This window comes from Catharus ustulatus, chromosome 11, assembly GCF_009819885.2.
Source record: "Catharus ustulatus isolate bCatUst1 chromosome 11, bCatUst1.pri.v2, whole genome shotgun sequence".
Classification (NCBI taxonomy): Eukaryota; Metazoa; Chordata; class Aves; order Passeriformes; family Turdidae; genus Catharus; species Catharus ustulatus.
Genome location: NC_046231.1, coordinates 17,772,456 through 17,799,929, shown reverse-complemented (window position 1 = coordinate 17,799,929; position 27,474 = coordinate 17,772,456). Strand labels below are relative to the sequence as shown.

Here is a 27,474-nt window from a genome sequence, read left to right as displayed (position 1 = left end):
TGGAACATTGATTACAATGAAATAATTTACATTTTTATATATTTGACCCTGAAAGAAAAACAGGTCAATAGAGAGGAATGACATTAACTTCAAAATTAGGTATTCCAGAAATCTTTCCAACCTCAGCTTTCCATGATTCTGCCCTATAGACCTTACTTATTCCATTTCTGAATTCAGCCACCAGGGTTGCACAGTAAGTGATAAAGATGATAAAGCAGAAAGGTTAAAAAAAGGTGCCTTTAGAGGGCAGCTGGAAAAGAGCACCAGATGTTTTGGAAATGAGAAGGGAAAATGTTTCCTGAACTAAAACACAGCTGTCATTATGGATAATAGCATCATACTCCTTCATTCACCCTATTGATCTGTTGCTGTACATCACCCTAAAGTGCAACGAGGAAAAAAAACCAAAAATACCAGGAATCATCCCTGTACAATAAAAACAAGGGCGAAACACAAAAAGGTTGAAATTCTCTCTGATCAACCATTGAAGAGAATCAGCAGTTAGGGAGAAGGAAGAAAATTGCTGTTGTTCCCTGAGTGACAGCTATTTACTCCACCTTACAGATGAGCCATATATAATACATATAATTTTTTCCTTCTGGAAATGCTCTGCCAACCATCTTTACTTAATACCATTCTCACAAGCCACAGCTGGTAATATCAAATTTGTCGCCAGACCAGTCTGCAAAATGCCTTTATTAAAGCTTTTATTAATGAAAGCACCAAGGTTGACAGTATGACAGTATCTAGTTTGCAAATTGGCAGGGATAAGTTAATTTTGTTCCTAAAATGTCATTCATTTGGATATTGCTTTATATTGTATTATAAACTTGCTAACAACTGACTGTATAACAAGGAACCAGAGGAATTATTTGGAATGAAAGAGGAAAACAATCAGGTTTGAAGCAGTATGAATCAGTTCACAACTATCAAATAAATATCTTAATTGATTTAAAGGAAGTTCTGTGGTTTGCTATCTCCCCTGACTTTGATATGTTGCAGTTTTTATGTTTTTACTGGTAACATATGAACACAGAACTCTGCTAAATAAAACTGGATAAGTCTGTTACATCTCCATCCCACTTAAGATAAAGTGTTACTCTAAGTAGATTTGTAGGAAGAAACTTTACAAATTAAAGGGACTAAGCAAACAGAAATCCTGAATCCAAATATCCTGTTTTACCAATCCAGGATTACAGAATTAGGCTCTACATCTTGTTAAGTTGAAAATTTGGCCCTACTAAGAATGCAGAGACCAAGTTTTTGTACAAAACTATACATTCAACAAGAAAATAGATTCTAGAAACTGGACAGACTGAGTGGTTTTTTCAAATAACTGAATTAAAAGAAGACAGAAAATCAAGGTGGATAACAACAACTTCCCATCAGTCAGCTCAGGATATAGGATCGTTTTGGCAGACTATAAAGATGGAAGTTAACAAAAAAAACCAGTCTGGTTTCATGAAAACCACAGGGAATGGGGTTAGGGAATGGCAATTCTTATTCTCCACCTCTATTTATTAAATGAAATAGCTGTTATGTCTGAAAATAATCCAAACATTTTAAACTTGAGCCTACAATTAAGTTAGTGTGCCAATGAAAAATGACTTGCCAGGGTTTTATTTCATCTTAGTTACTTTCCATAGGCAATTTACTGGCAGGGACAGACTTTTTTCTCACCTCTACCTTAATTTGCAACACAGCTTAAAATTATCAACTTCTGAAATCAAAGTTAACATAAACAGTGTGGCAGTTAAACTGTAGCACACTTTGCTGAGCAGTTTTAGAGCAGAAAATCTCTTCTGTTTGCTGCCTTCCTTCAGGTCATTAACATGATTTATTATGAAGCAGGAAATTAGGTATTGGATATATCAATATTGTTCAGAAAATTCGATTCCATCATTGCCATATAACTGCTTTATCTCCAACAAACTTGTAACCATAGTAACTAGATTAGAAAGTATTCCCCAAATGTTTAAAACTCTCTTATTCTTATTAGCAACACAAATGCTGAAAAATAATGGTAAATTGTTGTTTTCCAGTTTTCCAAGGCATTTGCAACTCATATGTGATTCTTCTGAAAGTCTAAAGTAAACAGGTGTCTTTTAACAATTTTTTTCCAATAAAATCCTATTAGCTGAAAGAAAACAAATGTGTTCTGATGGAATTGTTGATGTGAATGTCAGTATTCTGAAAAAAGAGAAGGTTGAAGAGACACCTCTCAGAAAAAGAGACAAAATCTGAAGTGCTGTTTTCACTTAATGGCTTGTTAGGACATCAAATACATATTGTTTAATGAGAATTAATATGCTGTAGCTTAATAATTCATGTACTTGCAATGAAAGCCCTTTAATTTAATGGAGTGCTGCTCCTTTCATTACTTTCATTGCTGAGGTAGGTTGGGATTTTTCCCTGAAGGTCAGGAGTGTGCCAATCCTCCATGCAAGCCATGAATTTAATCAGATGTTAAACTCTGACACCTTCAGCCATCCTTTCTGGCCCAGCCCAGCAGGGTTTCACACATTTTCAGGAGCACCAGAGCAGCAGGAAAACTCGAGGTGTCTGTTCTGTCAGGATCAGAAGCAGCTGTGTTATGCAACTGTGATCACATATTTATCAAATTTTGTGTTCCCTCCTCAGTACTGCTGTTGGAAATTAATTCCTCTTCTCTGGGTACCAGAAACTTTTCTTTTAATCTTATGCCAAAATTTATATCCATTAGTTATTACACCAGTGTATTCCTTTCACTTAAATCATCTGGATTTATAGAAAATGCTTTTGCTAGGCCAAGCAAATTGAGCTCATATATATTTCTGCCCAATCCTAGACCATAACTTGATTTTTTTCTCTAAACCCAATCTTTGTTTCTTGATGGATTTCAAAGAGCTTTATTTATTGCCTAAGTGCTATTCATAAATAACACCCTTTTCCACCTGTACACTTTTCTACCTTGTTTGCTTCTTGTTTCTGCATCCTCATGTGTGGATGTGCCTTTCCCACATGGAACTGTGGACACACTATAACAGAATGCTCTCCTTATACACCATCAGACTTATTCAAGGAATCAGAATGCCTTGTGTCTCTGTAATTCCATCTTCTCTCTGAAAAAGTTCCTCACCCACTTTTTCAGCTGTCACCAAAATATTCTTGTCTTCTGGACAAGTCAAAATTTTTGCTGATGACCATTTCCTGTTTTCTGGCCATACTCTGGCACAGCACAAATGTTGCATTTGACATGGTGATGATTTGAAAACAAGCAATTGGATATTAAAAAGTTAATTTTTAAAAATCCAGTAAATTTTTTCTGTAGACCACATTTCCAGCTCCATTATGTGAAAAAAAGAAAACATTCTCTTGCTTCCATATAATTTTTAGTAATTGAAGCAAAGATTCAGGCCAATAATTAGGATCCAATCGTTTTCCAACTAAGCAGCAGTCACACAGATCTCTCTCGTGGTGTTGGGAGGGTTTTGAGGTTTCTGCTCTTCCTTCTCTTCTCTGTGAGCACACACCATTATCTTCCAGGCTTGGACACCCATCCTTGCCAGGTCCTTTGCTCCTCCAGTTCTCTTTAAACTCCCTCTCATTTTTTGCTTAATTTTCCAAAAAATTTCTTCATTCAGCTTTTATTTCACTGTTGCTCCTCTCTTGTATTTCTCATGTTTCCTCTAACCTATAAACTTCTCTAGGTTCTCTCCCAAGGCTGAGAGATCGTGACCATCTCTTTTGACACTTCAATTTTCTCCTGAAGTTTGACATTTTTTACAGCTGCTTCTTTAGTCCATGACAATTCTTTCTGCAAAGCATGTAATTTATTGTATATAAATAGTTGCACTAAGATAGCCACTCAAAAATAGCAGCTTCCAGAAGCTTTTTACATCCAGTTTCCTTCAGCTTCCTCCCCTCTTCAAGTGTTTTTCTACTGCTGCTTTAACAGACAAGATGCATTTGCTCTTTGCTTTAAATTCACATCTCAGAGGAGGAGAAAAAAACAAACTTCTTCATAGATCTTAAAGATTTTTATCCTGTTTGCAAGGCTGGACTACTTCTAGCCTAGGGCTTTTGCTGGGGTCAGTCCTGCCATGTAACTGCAGCTTACAGCCACATCAGAGGCAGGAAGTACAGAAAGTTTCTGATCCACCCCCCTTCCAAAAGACAAAACAGAATAATAACAACAACAAAAAAATCTTATGGGGAAAAAATAAAGTTTTGGGTTTGATTTATTCAGTAATTTCCTGCAAAGACTCCTGCGTGCCTCTCTCTGTGTTCTGCCCTTCACTGAGCATAAAATGTCCTGCCAGTTTTCACCAGGCCACTCATGGCTTCCAGATTTTACATGCCAACAATTGTAATTCTCATTCTTATGCAGGACAATTCCTTTAAATTGAAGAACAGAATCCTTGATTCACCATTTGCCCATCAGGAAGAGCAAATCCTCTGAGCCTGGATAAACACAGTCTCAATTTTCAGGTGTCCTCTCCTGATGTGTGGAAAAAGAGGTGGAACTTGTTGAGCATCTCCACAATTCCCTTGGTGATCTTTGGGTCTGCATTAGGGTGAGGATTAAACTTCAAAAACATCATCACCAGTTAAGAGGGTGTCAAAATTTTGGTTTGCAGATGCACAGAACCCCCACTCTAAGCTAGTCTTAGAAAGCATTTCTGTGGGGTGGTGGAGAATTACCTGCCAGAGGAAGTACAAAATAATCCTGCATCCCACTGTTTTGTACTTCATTTGACTTCATGTGGGCAAACAAACTGGAAAAGTAACATATGGAGAGAGACTAAAAATCCAATATCATCTCCCAGTGCCCTATCAGCAAGGCTAAACAAAGCACATCAATAACAGTCAAGAGCTGCAGCCTGGGCCATCTGGTCACCAAGGCCCACGTTACCAAGGTTGTGTTAAAATGTTTTAATCTCACTGTTCTCCCTCAGGCACGAAGCATGATATGCAAAATCTTAAATCCTGCTAAAAGGTGAGACTTCTCCAGCTACCAACACAGCATGTCCAGGATAGTTATTTAATTAAGAGCTACCCTAGTGAAGGGTGTGGAAATGGCAAGGCAATAATCCAATTCCTGAGTGGGGATGCTGGAGAGTCAGTAGCAGCACAGAGAACAGGCTCAGCACATGTACTTCCTTGTTAAGCTAAATGCTAATTGGAATTTCTGTAATTAATTTGAACAAAACACTGTTTTCACTTGTGCAGTATCTCCTTCCTGATATATATATATAACAAAACTTCATGAAGGAAGTCCTCTCAAATGCTTTTTTTTTTTTTCCCTTTATGGTATTGTCTCCTAACTGTGAAATAAAACTCAATTAATTGTTCTCCCCCTGCTCTCTTCTTTCCACACCTGCCCTGCTCCCCACTAAGTGCTAATCAGAATTTCACCTGTTGGCTGCTGCAATCACTTCCAAACAACCTTGTGCAGTTCCAGCCAACACAGTGTGGGGTGGAAAGCAAGAGGAAGTCAGGACACAATAATAAACCACACTGGTAATTTGCTAAACAGGGGAAAGGAAGGGAAAGTAAGAAAGAAAGAAAGAAAGAAAGAAAGAGAAAATAACACACTGGAAACCTGACTTCCATGTGAACATCCAGCCAGGAGCACATGGTGGTAGCACACAGGACAAGTCATGTCTGAAATTATCACTGGCACCCATTTCATGCTGTAAGAAAAGCTTCACGTTCCTTCTCACTTTTCAAATTCTGTTATAACATGCAAATTAATCATTCTCTGGATGTTTTGCTGCTTCCCCAAAACACCACAGAAACCACAATGTCCTTCTGCAGGGATTACAGCAGAGCAGAGATGGCAAAGCTGAGGTTCAGGAAAAACCAACATTGATCCATCAGTCGATGTGGAGCCCTGCCCCTGATTCTGAAGATCAGCCCCAAAATATTTTGGAAGAGGAAATAAACACATTCCTCACACCCTACAGAAGTGAATTTTCTAAAATTCATGAAGCTATGGAAAGCTGATGACAAATATCTAATTTTAAGAGAGGGAGATGAACAACTTTTTCTCCAGTTTGTGCAGGATCTGGAACAGGAACCAGGACTCTGAGTTAGAGCAGAATTCACTGTAGTCAACAAGATCTCACAGCCTATCTTATGAAGATCTGTGACAAATCAAAAAGACCTGAAATAACTGCTTTTCTTCTCAGCATCGATTTTGACTGAATTTCTTCCCTACAATCAGTATATCTGAGACTCCAAATCTTTTTATTTGTGCTTTGTTCAGTTGCAAATTACCACAGTTGACCTAGAATATGTCATTCCATTATTTTAAATATCTCTAAAATGTTTGTCTCCCCTGACACATGCATAATCTCTCTTTCTGTTTGCAATATACTCCAGCCAAATTAATTATCTGGATACCTAAATTGGAGCTATGCAGGAAAAAAAAAATTAAATATTGTAAAAATTATGACAGCTCCGAGTATTTAAAGGTGCTGATCATCTGCAGTTCCTATAGTTTAAATATCAGTTGAGGACAGGTTTCTCAGGGCCTTTGAAAAAGAGCCTGCCAGATGTTCTGACATTTTTCTGTCTTTGTACATCCTCTTGTGATCCCCAAGTAGCACTTCAGGGGCAGGAACAAGTCAGGAGGACAAGAGGCCAGGAAAACATTTCAGCACAAACAGGGCCTGCTTTGTCTCCTTGTGCCTGAGGAGCCTCAGTTACCAGAGCTCCCATCTTAAACTCCCTAAAAAACTTCTTAATGAACTTCTGCAGAGAGACTCAGGCTGCCTGAGATCCAAAAATTCAGTGTTCACAAGCAGAAGGGATGGAAGAGGGTAGGAAGAAATCTGGAGTATTACTACCAATGTGATAGGCACTGCAAGACTACAACAGTAATAGATCAATTACATAATATCAAAATTTGATCCAGTTTTGTTGACTTACCTTGCCAACTGATCTGGGGAATGGAGGTCTTTGATTTTCAGGAATTAATATTGGAGCTGCCAAAATAGCCCTTTTTTGTCTTGGAATTCCAAGGTTGCCTTCTATTTTTAAGATTTCCTGAAAAAGAAAAAGACCTATTAGTAAAACTTCCAGATACTCAGTTGTTATTCCCTTTCCCTGCACCTCTAGGCAAAATTGCCATGAACCACCAGATCCTAATTTTAGAATTATATCTTTTCCAGCAATTAGTGATAACATATCAAAACACTTATTTAATGTTTCAGGTTACTGCACTTATTTCAGTGGCACTAGACAGCCCATTCTAATTTTGTACTCATGTAAACAAGTTCTAAACCTAAGCAGGGTTGTCCATAATCCTAAACTGATAACTGCTTCAATCATGAGGTTTTAGCAAGGTCTGGTTTACCTCGACAAAAGACCAGTAAAAAGCCACACTTTGAATGCCTTCAGAGAATTTTCTCTAAAGATATATATGATGATATCTCTGAAGATGCAGATGATGATAGACATGATCCATACTCAGCCACTTCTCAGCCCAGGCTTTCAATCAAACACAACAGAGTGAATCTGCACAGTCCACAGGTACTGAACTCTCAATAAACACCAAGAGTTGTAGCTTCAAATTAGACACCAAAATCCAGGTGTCACTTAAATTGTGAGCTGGTAGGTTGTTGGTGTTGGATGTTCTGTGTTGGGGTTTGCTTTCTCTTAGAGAAAGCTTCATGCTGTGCTCTCAGAAAGAACAGAAATAAAAGTGGTTTATACACAGGACCTCTTTTTCTGCTGCATTTTCTGGAACGTTTCTTTATATCCGAGCTTCAGGCAGTTCAGCACTTTATGAGCTGCAGTGAACTCTCCACAGTGGCCTCTGAACCCTGGAAAACTCTGCCCACCACACCTCTGCTTTCCCTTCCCTCCTGCTCTCTGATCTGCTCAGTTCTCTCCCTGCAGGAGCTGCAGCTTCCAGAGACCACTCTCCTTCCTTTGCTTCCTCCTGCAGTCTCTGCAACTCTCTTCTCCAAGCACAATTACCAACAAGGTCAAAAAAAGCCTCTCCCCATCTCACAAAGCTCTCCCTTGATCCAAGTCCACCAAACAAACAAACAACCACAAACAAATGAAACAAAACAAAACAAAACAAAAACCTAACAACAACAAAAAAGTCCAGACTTGTAGTGTATTGGGAAGTGTGGAACTGAAAAATATTTCAATCACTACTTTTCATTCAGGTTGTCACGACAGTTTTATTAGAAAATCACTGGTTGAATGAAATGTCTAATTCCAATTAGGCAGCTATATCCCACAGATAACACTTCACTCTCCTAATAGAGGAACTCCAAACTCCTGAGTTTTCAGTCAGTTCTGGAATCCATGTTGGTGTTTCTTTAACTGATTCTTCATTACAGAGTGAAAGCCCCAGCCCTAGGCTGCATTTTTATAAAAATTCAAAGCTGAATGAGTTTTCTTGGTGATACAATTTGGATCCATCAGCCAGGTTCTCCACAGGCTGCTCCATCTGTGGCAATGCCTCCCTTCTAACAAACCTCTCACACAAAACTCTGCTCTACCTCTGCTGCCTTTAGCATCATTTCTCAAATTTGACCACAAACAGGAGCAGGCAAACTCAGGTTTTCACCAGTTTGCTTTAGTCGTGATAAAGTCAAAGAGCAGTGGGATCCACACAGAGAATCCCTTCTCACAATGTTGCCAATTTTCATAATTTCTTGAGGCTCCCTCTGGTAGAGCTCCCAGCTCTCCCAAAGGCTTTGCCATTCCTCTCTCATCTTTCAGTCTCAAAGCCACTCGGGTCCCTGGTTTTGTCTTTCAACTCCTCTCCCCAAGAGAGTTTTCCTTATTAAAAATTCATGAGAAAGTTCAAGATGAAAACAGTTGAAGTGTCAAACGACAAGCGCTGAATGCTGTCCGAAGGGAAATGCACAGAGCAGCAAAGCTCCCAAAATCACGGGCAATGTAACCACAGATGTGCTGGCACGTGCCTGAGGTGATCTGAGAGCAGCAGTGACCCCCAGGCTGTCCCCAAGCAATCCCCAGTGCTGATCACACCTCTCAGTCCTGCTGCTGTGGCTTTCCTTCAGCTCAGGGGGATGCAGGGCAGAGCTCCCAGCTCTTGGCAAATGAACAAGGCACTCAGATTTGTTTGTCTTTGTGTCATGGAAAGGTTTGGGTTGAAAGGGACCTGCAATAAGCAGGGACAGCTTCCACCAGATCACTTTTCTTAGAGCCCCATCCAAGCTGACCTTGAATGTAGAATTTCTTTCTGTACTAGTTTGGTAGGAAAAGCAATTTCCAGATCGTTCAACATCTAGGTCTCACAATTTTGGTAGCTTAGACCCAAAAGCAATTAGCTCATCACCTTCCCATGACAGGTTATCCTTACTCTTCCCCAAACATTCTCAAATGGAAGAAAAACCCAAATTATATTCAGCGAGTCATTAATATAAAGAAGGGAAGTTCTGAAGGGAAGCAGTAGGGTGGTAAGGTCTTTAAGGCCAGGTTTCTGAGCAGAACTTCAGGACAAAACAAAAAAAATAGACTTACTGTCTTTTCTTTCTAACACAATTATTCTGTTTCATGGAGAAAGAAGTTCTGAAAATTAGGCACAGAAATATAAATACTTCCCTGAGTGTGTTTCATATTCTCCAAATCTGTGTTTTTCTAAGTAGTGATTTTTTCCTGATTATTTCTTTCTTATCATCCCCTAGTGTCTAACAGCAATGACTGATTGAATGAGTGGCCAAAAACACCACTAGGGAATGCAGGTAAGCAGGGGAGAAGAAAAGTCAAGAGTGCTTCACCAACACATTGAATAATTCACTGCTGCTGTTTGAGGCTATCACAATGATTTCCCCATTTTTAAAGAACAGGCAAAAAGGACAAACATTTTGCTTAATTCCAAGCAGCTGCAACTGCAGGTTTGATCCTCACCCAGTGTAAAAACAGAAGCCAAGGAATCTGACATTAAATGTGCATTTAACACCTGATTCAGCAGTTAAAGCACTGATAACCCTCATTCATGGAAGGATATATTGTATGTATAATATTTTTTACTGGATTCACCTTTTTAATTTCTTGGAGAAGCAACTCACAAGGGATATGAAATTACTCCAGGTAGAGTTGGTAATTTTGCTTCAAACTTTCATAAAATATCAGGCAGGCATGGTGGCAGGAGTGGCCTTTTGGACCTTGCCATGAGTGAACCCCACAAAGGAACTCCATGATAAGCCCCATCATCTTCTTGGAACCAGCTGATCAAAACTGCAGTGGCTACAGCGACTCCAAATGAGAATTTTTGTGCCAGGAGAGGCTGGAATGGCCTGACCTAGGTGGGTGTGTCCCACCAGCACCCACAGAGATGCTGGATCTGGTCACGTCTGCTTCTCCCACAAGTCCTGTCTCATATGAAATACAGGAACATAAAAGTGTCTGTCCACAAACATCCACCCACAGGCAAAATTTAAAATATATATTATATCATTAATGCGTGCCTACCTAAAAAAAAAAAAAACAAAAAAAAAAACAAAAACCTGCACCAGAACTTCAATATTTTTGAGTGGTTTTGGTGGGTATTTTAAGCAAAAATAGTAAGAGAGAAATCCTGTCAGGTTCAGTCAGGTTCATTGTTTTTACTGCTAACTACAATTTCATATCTGTGATCACTGTAGTTCACAAGGTCAGTGAAATCTACTTTTCATGGTCAGTGGAATAAGATCAGAATCCAGCTATTATGTCACTGCCATCATTTCATAGCCAACTCTTACACCCTCTTTTTGACTTTCTTCTAGGCATGGAATCAGCTCAGCCATAGTTTAGCTGATTCACTGGCAATAAACCTTGATTTCCTGTTCCAAATAAAAAGCATGGTCTCCTCATTTTTCCAGCATTTTGGCAAAACTTGAATTGAGAGACACCAGTCTGCCAAACTACAACACCACGCAAGTTGCAATTTCCCTACACCCTTCAAGAGCTTTGTTTTGTTTTTCCTTTCTTTTTCCCAGGCCTTCTTACAGTGCTAGAATATTTGAATGAATGGCCTGGTCACTCTGCAGCAGCACAAACCATCACTCTTGGCAAAGGAAATTTCATTAGAACTTTTTGTGGGAATAGGGTGGCTGAATTCTGGTATCAATTTGTCACAAGAAGAGTTGGAAACAGCACTGGAGTGGCAATCTGTAATCTGCTATAGTGACCAGAAGTGTGCTTGAGGTTCATGTCATTTAGTTGGTCTTATATATTAAAGTTGATGGTGTAAAACGGGGTCAGCCCTAAATACAAAATATAAAATTAATTGGATGGTTGTTGCAAGCAAAGTTCACCTGAAATTGTGGTAATCTGAGGTATATTGGTCTTCCAATAAAAAATAACATCACAAAAATGCTGAAAAACTAGGACTCTTTGCAGGTGAGCTTAAGAAATAATTTTTTCATAATTCCCAGTTGAAATTTTAAATCATGCTGTAACACTTAATTCCTTTATGCATGTTATTTCTATCATCAGGATATTGTTATCATCAGCAGTATTGAAGTTAATTATTTCTAAAATACCTGAACCAGAAAAATATTTTCTCATGTTGGTAGCAGTATAAAAAAAAATCCAAGAAATGTGCTGCAACTTTAAGTTAACGAACAACTGTTTAAACAACTAATGAACTCAATGAATAAATTTAAGAAATGTAAAGGTCAATGACATTCACACAAACATCTGCTCAAAAGTAGTTTGTCCTCAATGCCCATAATGTCACCCTAAAAATCACTGTGCACTTGGGAAGAACAAACCCAGCTAAAATGCAGCTGGCTAAGGGGAATTGGGTATTTCAGAGGAAAAAATCTTCCAAGCTGGTGATGCATGGTGAGATACAACATCTGGGTAATGGAAATTGCGGGTGAAACTTGATTTAATTACTCTGGGTGTTCCTGTTTCTATAATTGTTCTGTGAGAGGAGAGGCAGAGCCTCACACTGCCCAAATTCTGATTTATCCATTGGCTGCAGAGACACTTGGTGTGAAGATCTCAGCCCTCAGCTTTGCTCCTGGGCCCTCCATCTGCCTGGCCTAGGGGTATTTTTATCTGTTATCTTCAGAGGAGTCAAGAACAGAGGTGAAAAAAGTTATTCTTGTTCAAACCATTTGGTCACGTGTAAATCAGAACAATTGTAATGCTCATATATTCCAGAGTGGTTTTGGTACATAGGTGACAAAACTATGGTGGAGACACATCTGAATTTTTTATTTTGTGAAATAATTCAGTCAGTTATTGCCCTGAACTTCTGCAGTACCTTTGGTGAGGGAAAAGTCCTGTTTCTATTGAAATATAAGTTTCATTTATCCACACACCTGCCTTATTCTGTGACAGGGAGAAGTTTTTCTAAGATGAAAAGAAAGTTCCATTAACTTTGCTTTAGCCATGGGAGTCACCTGCACTGAGAATAATAAACTCTTCTTTTAAATTAACATCTCAAGCTTTTTTTGGTCATCATTTAGAGAATGCTACTCTCACTCTGAAGCATATGTGAATCACCCCCTCTTACTGGAAATCTCATATTGGTTCAACACTGCTCATTAAATATAATGAGGTGTCCCCTATACACAAACAAGCAAATATGCTCTGGCAGCCTCATCTGTCAAACAGCACTGAAATGCAGGCTTGAGGAGAAAGACAATGGCTGACCTTATGCCTCTGTCTTCACCAGGATACATTAGCAACACAACACTTATCATGGGTAAAAATGCCTTTTTCTCCATCCCTGCTGTGCTTACACTTGTGGCAAAGCAAACAAAACCTGCTCTTACAGCAGGCCAGGAGAAATGAAAAACTCCTAAAGAGCCCAAAACCTTCAGCACCTCAAATAAATGTGACTGAAATAAGGAAAGTGGTTTTTTCTTAAGAAAAGTGCCCTGTAATAAAGGTCTGCATTAAAAATAGGGAGTTTTGGTTTGGTTTTTCTTTCATTTAATGAAATCATATGGTTTTGGGTTAGATACCAAATTGTTACTTGAAAATAGAAACACAGTGGAGATCTGAACCAAGTAAAATCTTTCAAAAATCTGATTCTTTTGAGACATAACCAAAGCTACATGGAAAATACATTTCACAGCACAGACAGAAGGCCTTAACTTCTTACTCTCAATATTCCTGCTCTCAATATTCCTGCTCTCAATATTCCACTGAGTGGACTCATTTTTCTGCTTATATTGGACGAATTCTGAATTCAAGAGTCCTTTTAACACTCAAAAAGGAGAAAGAACACATGGAACAGAGATCTCAGTTCTGGGGCATGATAAATGAGTTAAAGAAGAGTTTTTGGTGGGGCAATAACCCACATGAAGCCTCAAAATGTGCAGCTCAGCAGCACACAAATGAAAACCCCAAATGTGGAATAACACAAGCAGCCATGAACAAGCAGTTCCACATTTACCTCTTGGGATACAAGAACAATTTCTAATAAAGTTTATTTCTTATGTAAAATAAATATTATTCATAGCAGAAGCTGTTTTACCTTGGAAAACCAGCTTTCTGTGTCTTGCTGCAGGGCAGCCAGCTGTAGTTGTGTGCAGAAAACTAACACATTTTATATCCTTTTCTGGCCTTAAATGCTATGGAATTCTTTGCATATATCACTGCTGCACAAAAGCAATTCCATGATACCCTGAAGCAAAACTAGTGTATGTTAAAGGCATGTGTGCTGTTAAATGATGCAGCAGCTGCAGTCCCAGGCCCCTGTTTGACATCAGACACTTTTTCCCCTGTACATTTTGGTCACTTGACCCATGCAGGTGCATTAGCTGGGCACCTCCAGATGAATCCTGCTCCTTGCACAGCATTAATCACATAGAGGACACCCAGTTATGGATGAATTTCCATTTACCTTATGCTGAAAAACAAACAAATAAAAAAACCTAAACCAAACAAACAACAAAAACCACACATTTTTTAAGAGTGTGAGAAGTTGTTTCCAGTTGGAGCAATCAAGGTGAGTTTAACTGGGAGGGACTTTCAATAATTTCCATTAGAACTGCTACTCTCTTGCATCTATAATATTTCAGTCATGTGCCTGCACAACTTCTTTTCTCCTTTCCTGCTCCACTGACTCCTAGCAAAAATAATTTAGCCCAAGACTGCAGAGCAGGGCTGCATTATGTTTAGATCACAATAAAAAGTCTGGGTGTATTCTATTAGACCTGCCTATGCATGCAGGGTGCTCTCCAGAGCTGCATTCCTGAGCTTTCCTGTGCAGGAGCTGCCAGGCTGACAAATGAAACCATGCTCTGTGATGAAGACAAAATGCCCACTTAGATCCAGGCTTCAGCAAAGCTCCTCAGTCACCAGGCTGGATTTCAAATTTGGTTGAAAGAAGAAATGTTAGTGCATTAATCCACTTCACTTCTTGGTCCAGTACTCAGAACAAATTAATTAACAGGCATTAACTGAGTCCAAAAAGTTGAAATCATAGTGTATTAATCCACTTCACAATTTGGGCTGTAGTTTTACTCTTCAACACAAATTAACAGGCAGTGAGTGCCCACAGCAGCAGCTTAACTCAGTTGTGTGGCACAATGAAGAGACAGAGCTGTAGTGCCCTGGGGACAGCTTTTCATTATCACCTGAGTGCTGCTGGGCTTCCTGCTGCACTTTGGCTGCATTTTTCAAAGGTGAGAACACAAGACCCAAACGTGCCCTGTGTTATTTGTTCCCACCACAGTGACCCAATTAAATTCACAGGACAGTGCCTCTTAGTTCTAAAGCTTTCATTAGTCTGGACAGTCTCAAAGACCCATATACAGTTACTGAAGAGGAGAGCACTCTAAGTTCTGATTTAGATAAAACGTCTCTAAAAATTCACATGAAATAAACCAAGTTTTAATAAACATTAATTCCAAAACATCTTTAAAAAGCCCAGCCATTCACTCAAATTTGACTTCTAGGTTTAATTTCTTCAGAATTTATGAAATAGGATTTCTAGAAATAGCAATTGCTTTGGTTTGGCTGTATCTGTTTCGGGGTGGGAAATCAAAGCACAGCTTCATTTGCAGAAGATTCCCACAAGAAAAGTGAAACATGCAAGATGGAGACCCAGACACAGGCTTGGACATCTTTGTGGATTCTCACATTTCTCTTTAATCACATGCTGGCAATTAAGTCTGCTTCAGGAAACTCAAAGAGTGTACCTGTCAGGAATCAGAGGCAAATTAATTGCTGTACTGGAACAGATCAATGATTCATGAGCTGTAACATCAAGCTGCTAACAATATTAATTGCCACATACTTCAGGGAGAAGAGCCTAAAATGGCAGGAGTCATAGTGTACAGTGGTTTGAAGATGTTTTTTTCTGGATTTTAACTGCTGAAACTAACGCCAAGTACACTTTACAATACAAGAAATGTGACATGAGACCTCCCAACTGTAAATCATTCCAATTCATATGTTTGAATCTGAGCATCTTGCCCTAACAACCTGCAGCCAGAGGAGCACAGAAATATTTATATTCCTTAGTTCACACCTGCTGACCTTTAACTGAGCATCTCCATGGTATGAGAACAGTCCCCACCTACACAAACACCAAGTAAACAGTTTTATTACAGTTTCCTGGCCAAGAGAAGACAGATCCAGACTTATTCCCTGCATGTCATTTGCCTGGCAACTCCAGTGCTATTTGTTTTTGTGGCATTGGCCATGGGCTCCCCACTCTGTGTTTCTGAGCAGTGGGAAGCAGAATCCAAGATTATGGAAAGGAAATGATGCTCTCCAAGCTGTCAGAGCAGGGCTGGGGCACACCAGTGCTCCTTGTTAACTCCAGTGCATTGAGTGAGCAGGGACAGCAGCCCAGCAGCCACAGCACTCACAGGGCAGAGCAGGCACAGCTTCTGTATTGTTCTAATAATTGCTCCCACAGACCTTCCAGTGAATGCTGTTATTTCAGCACTCCACATATCTGGAAACCTCAGGTCTTGATTTCTAATGCAGTATTTCTGAGGAAGAAATGATACATTCAAATGCATTCAAAAGCCTGGGCTCTGACCAAAAGATATTATCCACCCCTTTATTTCCACTTTACCTTTTTGCTCATATTTCATATTTGTTCAGTCCTGTCAGATAAGTTCTATTTTTATCTACATGCATTTTCTTGCTCCCAAAGTAACTGAAGTCATTAAAGCCAGACCTGTGATGTCTGCTGCCTCTACTGGCACATTGGAATTTAAACAGGACAATTCTAGAACTGAAAACCTGGGTTCTCACAGCTTGACCTAAATCAGCAATATTTCTCTACCCCTCATAATTATCCATCATGCAGCCAGCCCCAGAAGAACCTCGAGTGGGCAGTATTTAAGTGTCTTTCTGAATTTGCAAGGTGGATTCCTCAGTTCTCACTGCACATGCCAGGTTCAAACCTGCTGCCTCCAAACGTGAGCAAAGACCAGCGTGCTAGAAAATGCAGAATTTCCAAGGAGCAGAGGAAAATGAACTCAACTCTGTGTTTTTCAACTTTCTCCACCATTCCCTTTGGTATCCCAGCTCCAAAATCAAACCTTCACTGTGCTTGAGGCTCTGGCTGCTCTTGCCTGATCATTCATAGAGCAGTGAAGCACAGTACGACTTTCTTAGCCTAAAATAGCTTTATTTGACTGGAGCTATCTAACAGGGACAAGTTCATAAATTGCAGCATTCCTAATTTGATACATTTTTGGTCCTGTTTCAGTTTACAAACTGTCCATTAGCAGACCCTGAAATCTGTGAACAAATACATTATCTACCATTTTACGCAAGTTTTTCAGATGAGTAATTTTTGATCTTCAGATTGCTCAGGCAGTTGCTTGGAAACATTTGTCTGTATTAGTTACACAAGTCATGTGGCATTATTTGTCTTTTCAGATTGGATGGCTTCTGTGAATAAGCAACAAAGCATGAAATGCAAATTTCATGATCTAAAATTCAGAGCTTGCTTTTGGCAAGGATTTGATTTATTACATTTAGAGCACAAGATGAAAACAAAAAGGTTATCTCTGTGATCTGAACAACTTGATGGGAAGTGATGCCTGTGCCACTTGGAGGAGTCATGGTATAAATTACAAAAGCAAAAAAAAATTTAAGAAGATGGAATGAGGTTTGGAATAGTCATGTTGTGGAGAATGAACACATGCAATGGAAATGCTTCTGTTGATTAGTACTTTCCAGGGACTAGTGCTTTTCTAGATTAAAACATAGGTGGGTAGGTCAGAAAATTCAAGGGAGCTCAAGTAAACTATTATTTTTTCTTATTTTAGAGTTTTGAGCAAGCTAAGAAATAGAAGCAAGTAGTTTTGTTCATGTTGATGGGAACAGCCTGGTATCATTCAATAAGATTGAAAAAAGTATTCATTGGTATTTCACTGCACATTATATAAAATACAACAGAGTCATTTTTCTGCTGATTCTATCAGTATGAGGGAATTGGAAACTCACACATTCTTGCTTTTAACTTTGTAAAAGAACACTTGTATTTGCCTAAGTGTTTCTGCACCGATAGTAATGATTTTTCCTCTCTATTGGATGCAACAATTTATAAAAATGAAATCACTGGTTCGAAACTAAATATAGAATTTTACCAGCAGAGACTGGTCCTTTCAGTTGAAGAGAACCAAATATGGTCAAACAATGTTACTGAGCACACCCAGACTGTGATCCAGGCTGCTCCTACCAACTCTAAATCCCACATTCAAAGTATAGCCAGAGTCCAGAAGACTGAACCTAGCAAGCCCTGAAGGAGGAAATAGTGCTAAAACAGTGAAGAAAAAGTTAGAAAATAACAGGAGGTTTTTTTCCCCAATAAAAATTTAAACCCAGAGTGCAAGGACAGCAAAAATCATTTGCAAAGAAAATATCTCTGAGAATTTTTTTCTGAATTCTGGTGCCTCAAGCAAATATAAAAGTGTTGGGTCTGATTTTTAATGATAGCTGTGACAGCTGACAGAACCATATCCCACTGGTAATTAGGTAAAGTCCCTGATTAACTTTCCTGGTACTCCCAGGCTTTCCCTGCTCCTTTTCAGACTGGCATCTTTGCTAGGAACAAATACCAGTGGGTGCCAGTGCCTGGCAGCTGCAGCCTGACTTCAGAGCAAAATATTTGCGCCACCCATGATTTAAAACAGGCTTAGTTTGGAGTGGACTATGAGTAACCCATGATTAAGTTCAAATCCTTCTGCTGGCAGAGGCAGCCCTGAGTGTGTGTGAAATATGGGTGTGCAGTCCTTGGTTGCTGTTTAATGCTCTGTCTCATAAATCCCAGCAAAGGAGCTCCACAGAACCAGCCAGGAGTGCTGTCACACTCTGGGCACCTCTCAGAGTGCAGGCAGATGCCAAGGGGTTATTAATGAACTGTCCAAACACTAAATATAAACTTGTTCACACAACAAAGGTATCAATTTGTATTTTAACAAAACCAAATGCTTCACTAATCCCAAATTTCTCCACTGCATGCTAGGTTTGTATAAAAAGTCACACATTTTTTAAATGCCAAAGAATCCCTATTTTGTCTCCATCCTTTCTGCAACACACATCTCAGTCAGATCATGCTCATCCATTTTCAACAGCATGTTGTTCCCTTCATAACTGCATACAGAAACTTGTTTTAAGGAGTATGAGCTTATAAATCACCACCCTTTGCCTGTGCTTAAATCAGGCATTAAAAAAAAAGGAACCAGCATCCTGGGCTAAGATTAAAAGCTGGATTCATATTAAAGAATGGTGCCTTTTTACCATTGAAACTGAAGCTGTAGATTATTCTGTGCTGATTAAGTACTACAGTGGGCAAAGGACTTTCTCATAATGAACACTGCTGTAAAACAATTTATCTACAAGAAAGGAAACAAGTTTGCATAATCCATTTATGGTTGATTCAGCTTTAGAGGAATTTGTTATATAAATATATCTCACCCTGGGGAATTGTTTTGCCAAAATAACTAATGGAAGTGTTTGAACAACTTAACACTGATAATTAATAGGATTTTTCAGTATCACAATGGAAAATGACACCTTCCCATATACATTAACCATCACATCAGTGAGAGACAAAAACTTGACAAACTCCAAGAGCCAAACACATCAGAAAGTAGAAAATGAATTAATGAATTGTCTTAGCAGATGCAAAATTGCTAAGCTGGCGACATGTTTTAACTGAGCCTCAAAAGATGTTTAGCAATACTTCCTTAGAAGATATTCCATAGCTCAATAATTACCAGTTTAAAAAAAATCTTAATTGATAGTTCAGTTGTTCAAGTGACATCACTAATATTCTGCTATCATGCTGGAATGTTTGAGCAAACATTATCAATCCCATTATGTTGTTATCCAATTTGCTGGCAATCTCAAGTAATGTTTAAAGTTTAGGTGTCAATATTTAATCACCAAGAAGGATCACCAGCTCATCAATAATGCCTTGCCAACTGCAATTCCCTAGAGACCTAAAACTTACAGTGAACCTCACCTGCTTTTGTGGTCACATAATTATTTTTATTATGCTTTGTGGCAATGTTGGCTGCCAAAAAAGGTTGTCCTAAAATCCCAGTGTGACAAAAATCAATTTTCAGATGCAAATGAGGGTGCCATAGGTGACATTTTTCATACCCAATAAATTGCCTGTCTGTGGCTTTGAACTAATGGACACATAAACAAGAGAGATTGGTGCCAAGGTATTGCATTATAATCTTAGTGAAGTTTTATGAGGCTCATGCTACAGGCTGAAAAGGGAAAATAAAACAGAGGGAGGGAGCATGAACAATTTGAGGAAACCTGTAAGAATTGATAGAATTTTGTTTTGTTTTTAATACAGTATTTTCTTTATTTTTTCCTGAGCTCTGATTTTCCATCCAGCTAGTTCTGCCCTCCTCTCCTCCCTCCTTCTTTTATTTTTAATTTTAGGGCTCTTCATGACCCCTTCTGTGTGTCACAACTTTTGTCTCATTATGATCCTACACTTCCCTTTCTCCTCTTCCCAATTTCTCTCCTAGAAAATTTATGCAAACAAAATTTCTTCCTGTTGTTCATTTTTAATTCTGACAGCTCTGTGTCCATCTATCTCCACCTCCTTGAGGTGATATTTGAACTTTCTTTAAAAATACAAGAAATGCACTGAAACTCTCATTACCTTTAGAAACAACAAAGACTTTAAGGGAACTGTCTGCTCATGTCAGGCTACACTTCCATGAGGAATCTGCATTTGCACCAAACAAATAGCTGGGATTTCATGGGCTTGTCTGCAGCTTATCCTGAATAATCACAAAATTCTTGAGCCTGCAAATTTAGATCGGAAGTCCTGAGAGATATTTACCCTTTGCAATACAAACAAGATAAAACCAGTATTTTTATACTATGCTGATAGTATTGTTTCCAATTGTAGATGAAATGAAAAATATGATTACATAATAGCTTTTCAAGCATCTTCAAAAGATTTAAGTAAAGTTCAAATCTTAAGCTTTTGAAACTTTAATCTTGGAATAAGCAACAATCTTTTTTGTCATTTCACATTTCTCTCCTGTTAGGAAAACATGAATGATACTAAAAATGACAAAGAAACAAATCCTTCCTCAGACTTATCCCCATGCAAGAGCTGAAGAATAATAATTTTGGGGAAAATCTGGAAAATACCCATTTCAACCTCCCATCTTTAACAAACAATATTATTGCTGCTGAATCTCCGTAGCTGCGTTTTGAGCTCTGTTTGGGGAAGAAGAGAGGAAAAAAATATTTTTACTGTTGCACATCTATCTCCCTCCTCCTGCAGAATCAGAGCCCTCTGAAAACACTGCTCCTTGTGTTTGCCCAGCAGGTTCAGAGCTGGAGAAGGGTTGGGAGAACACTCCCAGGCTCAGGGGGCATTGTTGGGTGTCCTGTGCAGGGCCAGGAGCTGCACTTTGATGATCCCATGGGTGTTGGGAAGGATGAATCAGGAAAACCTTATAAATATGATTGCCTGGCAAAAGATTTTGAGAATATGAAAACCATAAAAGAAATTGAAATGAAAACTATCTTTGAGATACCAAACCTTAGTTACCTACTAACTAGAAAACAATAGAATGGCTGGCTGAAAGTAATCCCCTTTTAATTGAACAATCCCTTTGCTTACAAGCAGGTCCAAAGGTCAGAGAGGACCCTGCTAGCTTGGCAGAAGGGGTCCAAAAAGTAGCTTTTAGGGTTTAAATTCTAGCACAGTATGGTAGTGTAATGATTCCTATAGGCTGTATGTAAATACTATAGGATTTATATCTTGTATTAGATTAGTTAGTGGAAATTAGAATATTCAACACAGAAGAAAATTTATTGTATTGTAATGGGAACCTCGCTCTCTGAGCTTTTCCTCTTAGCTCTCTTAGTTCTCTTTTTTACCACCCTCCTACCTCTTTCTCTTACCCCCCACTCTTTGTGGCTGACAGCTCCAGGCAGGACCCTTTTTCAATAAACACAAGTTCCAGGACCTGGCTTTAGAGATCTCTCTGTCTGTCCCGACCATCCTGCCCACCATCACTCCTACAGCCTCCTGCACATGGGTCCCTTCCAATTTATTCTGTGACCATCAGCATGACAGCAAAGCAGAACTGGTGTCTCAGACTGTGCAGGCACAGCTCTGTAAATGCAACCTTAAACTTGTGTTTGTGCCACTGCTCTGGCTGGCCAAATGTCAGTGTATTCCCCAGAGACAACAGTTTGTTCCCAGTGCCAGAGCAACGCTGGCGAGGCGTGCAGCTGGAGCCCAGGGCACAGTGCCACAGCCTTCCCCACCCTGCTCTGCTGGGAACAGAACCCATGGGCACAGTGGAACATCCTGTTCCCTGCCTTTTATGGCCACCACAGATATTTGCTGCCCAAGACAGTGAATATCCACAGCTTCTCTCTCTTCTGCTGCTCCTCTTCTGCATGGCTTGTTAGCCATGCAAACATTTAGAGAGTCTTTAATTCCAAAAGTCCACAAGTGACTTCAGTGGCCAAATTCCCTGGTCAGATTAATTATCTCTACCACTGCTGGCAGTGAAGGAAGTGTCTGATTGAAAATTCCCAGGTGTTGGAGAATTACCTTCTAGTAAATTCACACCACAGAGCAGCACCACAGTCTGCTCCTCCTCCAAATCACCAAAGGTACTGCAGAGTTGTTCACACTACAGGTTGGTGTCAATGTAAAACTCAATTTTACAGTTTCACAGTACTTCTGGAAGTAGCTTCAAGTTGTATGGACAGAAGAAATCTACCCTTAAGGCTACAAAATAGGATTTTATTTCTGAATGAGATTTGACCAGCTCATCTCTCCCAGCAGCAGGACGTAACAGCCAAAATACCAATTCTATCACATTCACCAATTTAGCCATGTAAAACAACACCAAAACAGAACTTGGAATAACTTCTTAGATACAAGGTATATTAATTGAAATCAGGGGCAAAAGGTGTAAAAGAAGTTCAGGGGAAAAAATGTTCTGAGAGTTGGTTCTACAGTTCTGATCTCTACTGCCATTGTCCAAAGCCATTACTTTATACAAAAAGTTAACTTAAAAACAGATGATATAAGATAGCATAGTTTTATGAATCCTTATTCAACATAGAGCCCTAGGACTCAGTGAACTTTTATTTTAATTGTATTCCACCTGTAAATATTAAAGACTTAAAAATACTGGGATAAAGTGATGTAGACTTGCTCAGAACTTCTATAAATAGCCCCCTCTTATGTCACTTTTCCAAGTGTCTGCTTTGTTGACAGTCACTTTATTCCAGTTTCCCTGTAGTGAACATGAAACAGCCACCTAAAGAAAACCTTTTGTAATTAGAACAAGGCAGGTACTGAACCTATCCTGTGGCTTATCTCTGCATTTGTAGCTGCAGTTCATTAACTTGTCAGCACTGATTCCTTTGGAATAGGAAAGAGAAATGAAAAAATGACGTGCAAATCAATATCAACTGTTAAGTCATGTTCTCATTTAGCCCAGTGTCAGATATGAAATACTGAGAATCAAAATGAAAATTTCTGGTGGAAAAACATGCTTAGTGTGCCATTTATATAAGACAATTATTACAGTGAATTAAAGTACTTGTCATCCCATGGTAAAAGTTACAGCAGGGGAAAGTTAAAAGAAAATCTTCTAAACTTTTTGTTTGTTTGTCTTCAGGTTTTTTTAAACAACATTAAGCTTGATAAATGGAAGAAGCATTTAGGAATGTATAATTCATGCTTATTAGCTGAGACAAAATCCATGTAGCACATTCACATATCTAGAGAGAGGGATATCTGCTTAAATGAGTCCCACAGAACTCAGCACTCCATCACAGTTCCACTGATATTTTTGAAAAATCACTTCACACATATAAATCTGTTATCAGAAAATGACAAATTAGTCTCCTTGAACTAGATAATAATGATGCTAATGGGCTGCCAAAGATCAGAGAAAATTTGCTGGAGATCAGCACAAGGTAAAGGCAAAGATCGGCTTGGATATCCTGGGATGAGTTGAATTTCTTATTCCCTTCCTGGGAACTGCAGGGCACATCCAGAGCCCAGGATGCCACAGCTGAGCTCACCTGGCACCCACCAGCAGATGGAATAAAGTTCAACCATGCAGTGGAACAGCCTCAATCTCTGAGCTGCTGAGTGTCCAGCAGCAAAGGTAAAAGGTTCTTACCACCCTGCACCCACCTTTAATGTGCTTATTGAGTAACTCCATTTTCTGCAGGGACTGGACACAGGGAGTATCAGAGTGAATTGCCAGTAGTAACACTTTTTCCTTTTGCCCAGCTTGGGTTTTCTTCTGGAAGCTCTTTGCTGTATGTCCTGCATGTATTTCCTAACAATCTTTCTCAGTGCTTCAATACTGCAGTGAAATGAAGGAGAAATGCCAGTGCTGGGGGTTTTTGCTCTCCCTTCATTCTCCTATGCACACATCCTCACTGGAAACCAGAGTCTTATCTCCCCACTGTCTAGGCTCAAGGTTAATTCACATTATTTTCTCATTTTATAGTTTTAAAGAATGAGTTTTAATCAAGCCACTTATCTAATTCACAATTGTTCAGAAACATATTTTCCATTAATAAAATGATCCTGAGTGCAGCCTAATGTATTGAGTGCCAACAAAAAGAAAAGACACAATAATTACCAGCACTGACAAGGAATTCGGAAAGCCATTAAACAAAACCACTAATTTCTCCTCCCCAGTCCTCCAACTAGAACTCTCTTATATTTTTATACCACTAGAAGCTACAGTAATTATGTCCCTCAAGTAAACCATCTACTTTTCTGTGTAGTAGACAAAAATTACAGGAACCCTTTCCCTTTTGTACTTGTAATACATTACCCATGATTTTCCTCTAATTGAATTAAATATGGCATGTTAAAGAAGGAAACATTTCCATTTGGGATGCAGATGATTGAACTTTTCTGGCATATGTTAAATTTACTAAACATCATAGGACTGAACAGAGTCTCCTTTCTGTTATTTACAAATTTGAGATATAATTTTAAAGTAATTACAGTCAGTACACAAAATCTGGGATTAAAAGCCACTGAATAAATGCAAAACTTCTGAGATCCTCTGAAGAGCTGCTTGATCAAAAAAACATTAATTTTGCAGGGATTCAGCTGAAGGCAGAAGCGACATTAAAAATAACTGAAGAGGGTTTTTTTTTCTCCTGTTTCACAGACACAAGATATAACTGGCAGACTGTGACTACCCACTAACATTATGCACAATTAATATTACATATATCAACTTGAAGCTAATAGTATCCAATAGAAAGGACCATACCATATGATAATCCCACTAATGCATTCAGCTTTCCTGGCAATTAAACAACATGGAAGCACTAACAATTAACATCAAGGTCACCCCCAGATAAATTTTGATTTGGACACTCCTCACAGCAGATTTATGAGTGGATTCAAAGCTCATTAAGGCCAGTGGAATGACTCCTGTTGACTTAATGGAGATTGCATTTGGTGCAGTGCTTGCTGTGTTTTCCTATGACACGTTAATTACACGCTTTTGTGAATAATCAGGCCTGGAATCAACCCTGTGACTTAAAGCTCCAAGCCTTGCTCCCACCCTAGCTTTGCATGTGATGAGTTTGAGTGTTGAAGATGTGAGCCAAGTTCAGAGCCAGATCTTCTTTAAAGCTTTGACTTTAAATCTTTAAACCAAAGTTTAACATCTCCCTCCCCTTACCTCTGCCTGAATTCCTGATTTGAGGGACAATTTTGAGGGTCAATTCTGGCTCTAATGACCAAACCAGAGTGTGAATTACCACAGAAGAGCTGCCGGTTTTCCCCTGATCTGTTGTTGAAACAATTCACCTCCACCGAAGACCAAAAAATAGGGACAAACAAATAAATTTGTTTTAGTAGCAAATTGCAGTTGTTATTGAAACAGAGTGAATAGAACAGCCCACTGTATCTATTTTAAGGTTTAAGTCATGCAGGAACATGACTTTGTTGAAAAATTGTCACATATTGTTCCTAATTTTTGTCCAACCTATACATATGTGCATTCCTGTATCTCTATTATGTTTCTCAACACAGAGCTGTAATGTCAGCACTGAACAGGACATGTGTTAAAGTCTCTCCTGCAAGATATTCCACACTGATACATCAGTGATGCTTCCACAGACATGGCTGGAAATAAAACACACATGAGCAGCTCCAATGAACCTTTCAGTTTGGAGGTTCAGGCTTTGATATAATCAATGACAGAACTGAATTTCAAGTCATGAAATTTGTTTTGGTACTGCCTCAGTCAACAGTCTCATCTCCTAAACCAGAAATTCAATCTGAGATTTTTATTTCTAGCAGGCCATCCTTCTGCAAAGGACTGGCGGGATTAGTGCAAACTCAGAATATTAGTGTAATAAACATCTTAGTCTGCAGCATGAGTTGAGTCTGAAGCAAGAGCAGCAATAAGAACAGATTTAGTGTGAATACTCTTGTTTCAGATGCTGCCAGGCTGGAGCACATGGCTGAGTAACCTGGGCTCTCCCACTAGGGGTTTTGTCACCAGCAAAGCCTTTCAGCAGTCATGAGTCTTATCAAGCAGAAGTAGCTGACTTTTTATTTCATCTTCATGGAAAAGGAAAAGTCATAGATATGAGAAAATTCTCTCTGTGCAGAGAAGAAACTGCAATGCATAGTATTTGTCAGCCAATCAGGAATTCTGTATTTATTGGATTTTTTTTTGTCCCTGAGTTCAACAATATCCAAACCAAAATGATCTGGCCCTGGAGAGCACTTGAGGCCCCTGTTCCTGAGAGGTGACGTGCTGCCTTATCACCACACTGCTGGGCTTGAGGGGAACCTTCTGCATTTTGATACAGCCTTTTAAACTTCATTAGTAGTGTGCAGCCACAAACTCATTTCTTGCTAGTATTCTTTTTTGGGTTGGTCAGATGCTCAGGTAATACCAATGCAGTATAAGGTATAAAGCCTTCATCATCTCCCAGTTCTTCATGGAATCACACCCTTGAAATCCCTGGACAAAAAATTTCTGTGCCAATATCTGATAATGAAAGTTTTGTTTGGTCTTCCAGAATTAAAAAAACCCAACTGGTACTACCACCTTCTCCCTGGTGATTAGAGGATAAATCTTTATATAGTGCAGCAGTGTCCAACACTGTAATAAAAGCCCAGCAAACATTCAGTAATTTAACACACAGCATCAGATGGGTTCTAAGGGAATTAAAGAATGGTAAGTTGGATTTTTATGGCTTTTAATAACTCACAGATTATCATCCATAAGTCTGCAAACTGCAAGTCTTCATCTGATGGATATATTTTGCACACTTGTTCTAGTAGTCCTGAAAAGATTTTGTCCATCAAGAGAGAATGCAAATGCTGAAATGTGTGATGTTCCTTATTAGCAGAGTCCTTAAAGCTCCAGAAAATTTGATTATTTATACATTTATATTCATGGAAGGTAAATCTAATCTGAAATCCACACACAAATAAGACTCCAATCTATGTATAGATTTATAAATACACAGGTCATGTCACACATTTGACCCTTTTTGAGACAAAACAAACCAGTCCATCCACACTGCCTTGCCCTTACCTGCCACATCAAATATTCAGCACTTCTGCAGTACCACTGGTACCATTACAGAGATTTTAAATGGAGTTAAGAATTCTCCCTTTCTTCCTCTGCAATCACAACCCCAGGTGCCCTCACAGTGAGAAACTACATAAAACAAGTGGTGAAACTATTTTTTCTCAGATGGATCAACTACTTAATGCAAAGGTTATTCTGTTAGATTTGGTGGTGAAACAAGTGAGGGGATGGATGATTAATAACTCCAAGATTACTGCAAGCATTAGCAGAGTTGTTTATTATGAAGACACCAAATTGCTCTAAGCTTTAACACTGTCATTCTTCAAGTTGCCAAGTTATTCTAGGTACTTTAAAAAAAATCTAGCTGCAAAATAAGATGCAAAGAAATAATCATAAAAGCATCAAAATTGTAATAATCAACAAATAAGGAATTCTAGGTCCAAAAGGAGCCATCTGTCCTTGCAATGGCAAAATCAAT

At 39.0% G+C, this 27,474-nt stretch overlaps 1 protein-coding gene across 1 annotated transcript in view; it reads right to left on the bottom strand.

Moving 5' to 3' along the window:
- CDH13 (cadherin 13) overlaps nt 1-27,474 on the bottom strand; it is a 445,458-nt gene that overhangs the window by 251,424 nt on the left and 166,560 nt on the right. Inside the window, exon 4 of the mRNA XM_033069460.2 lies at nt 6,916-7,032. Coding sequence (XP_032925351.1) covers nt 6,916-7,032 — 117 coding nt within the window. The remainder of the gene's footprint in view (nt 1-6,915; nt 7,033-27,474) is intronic.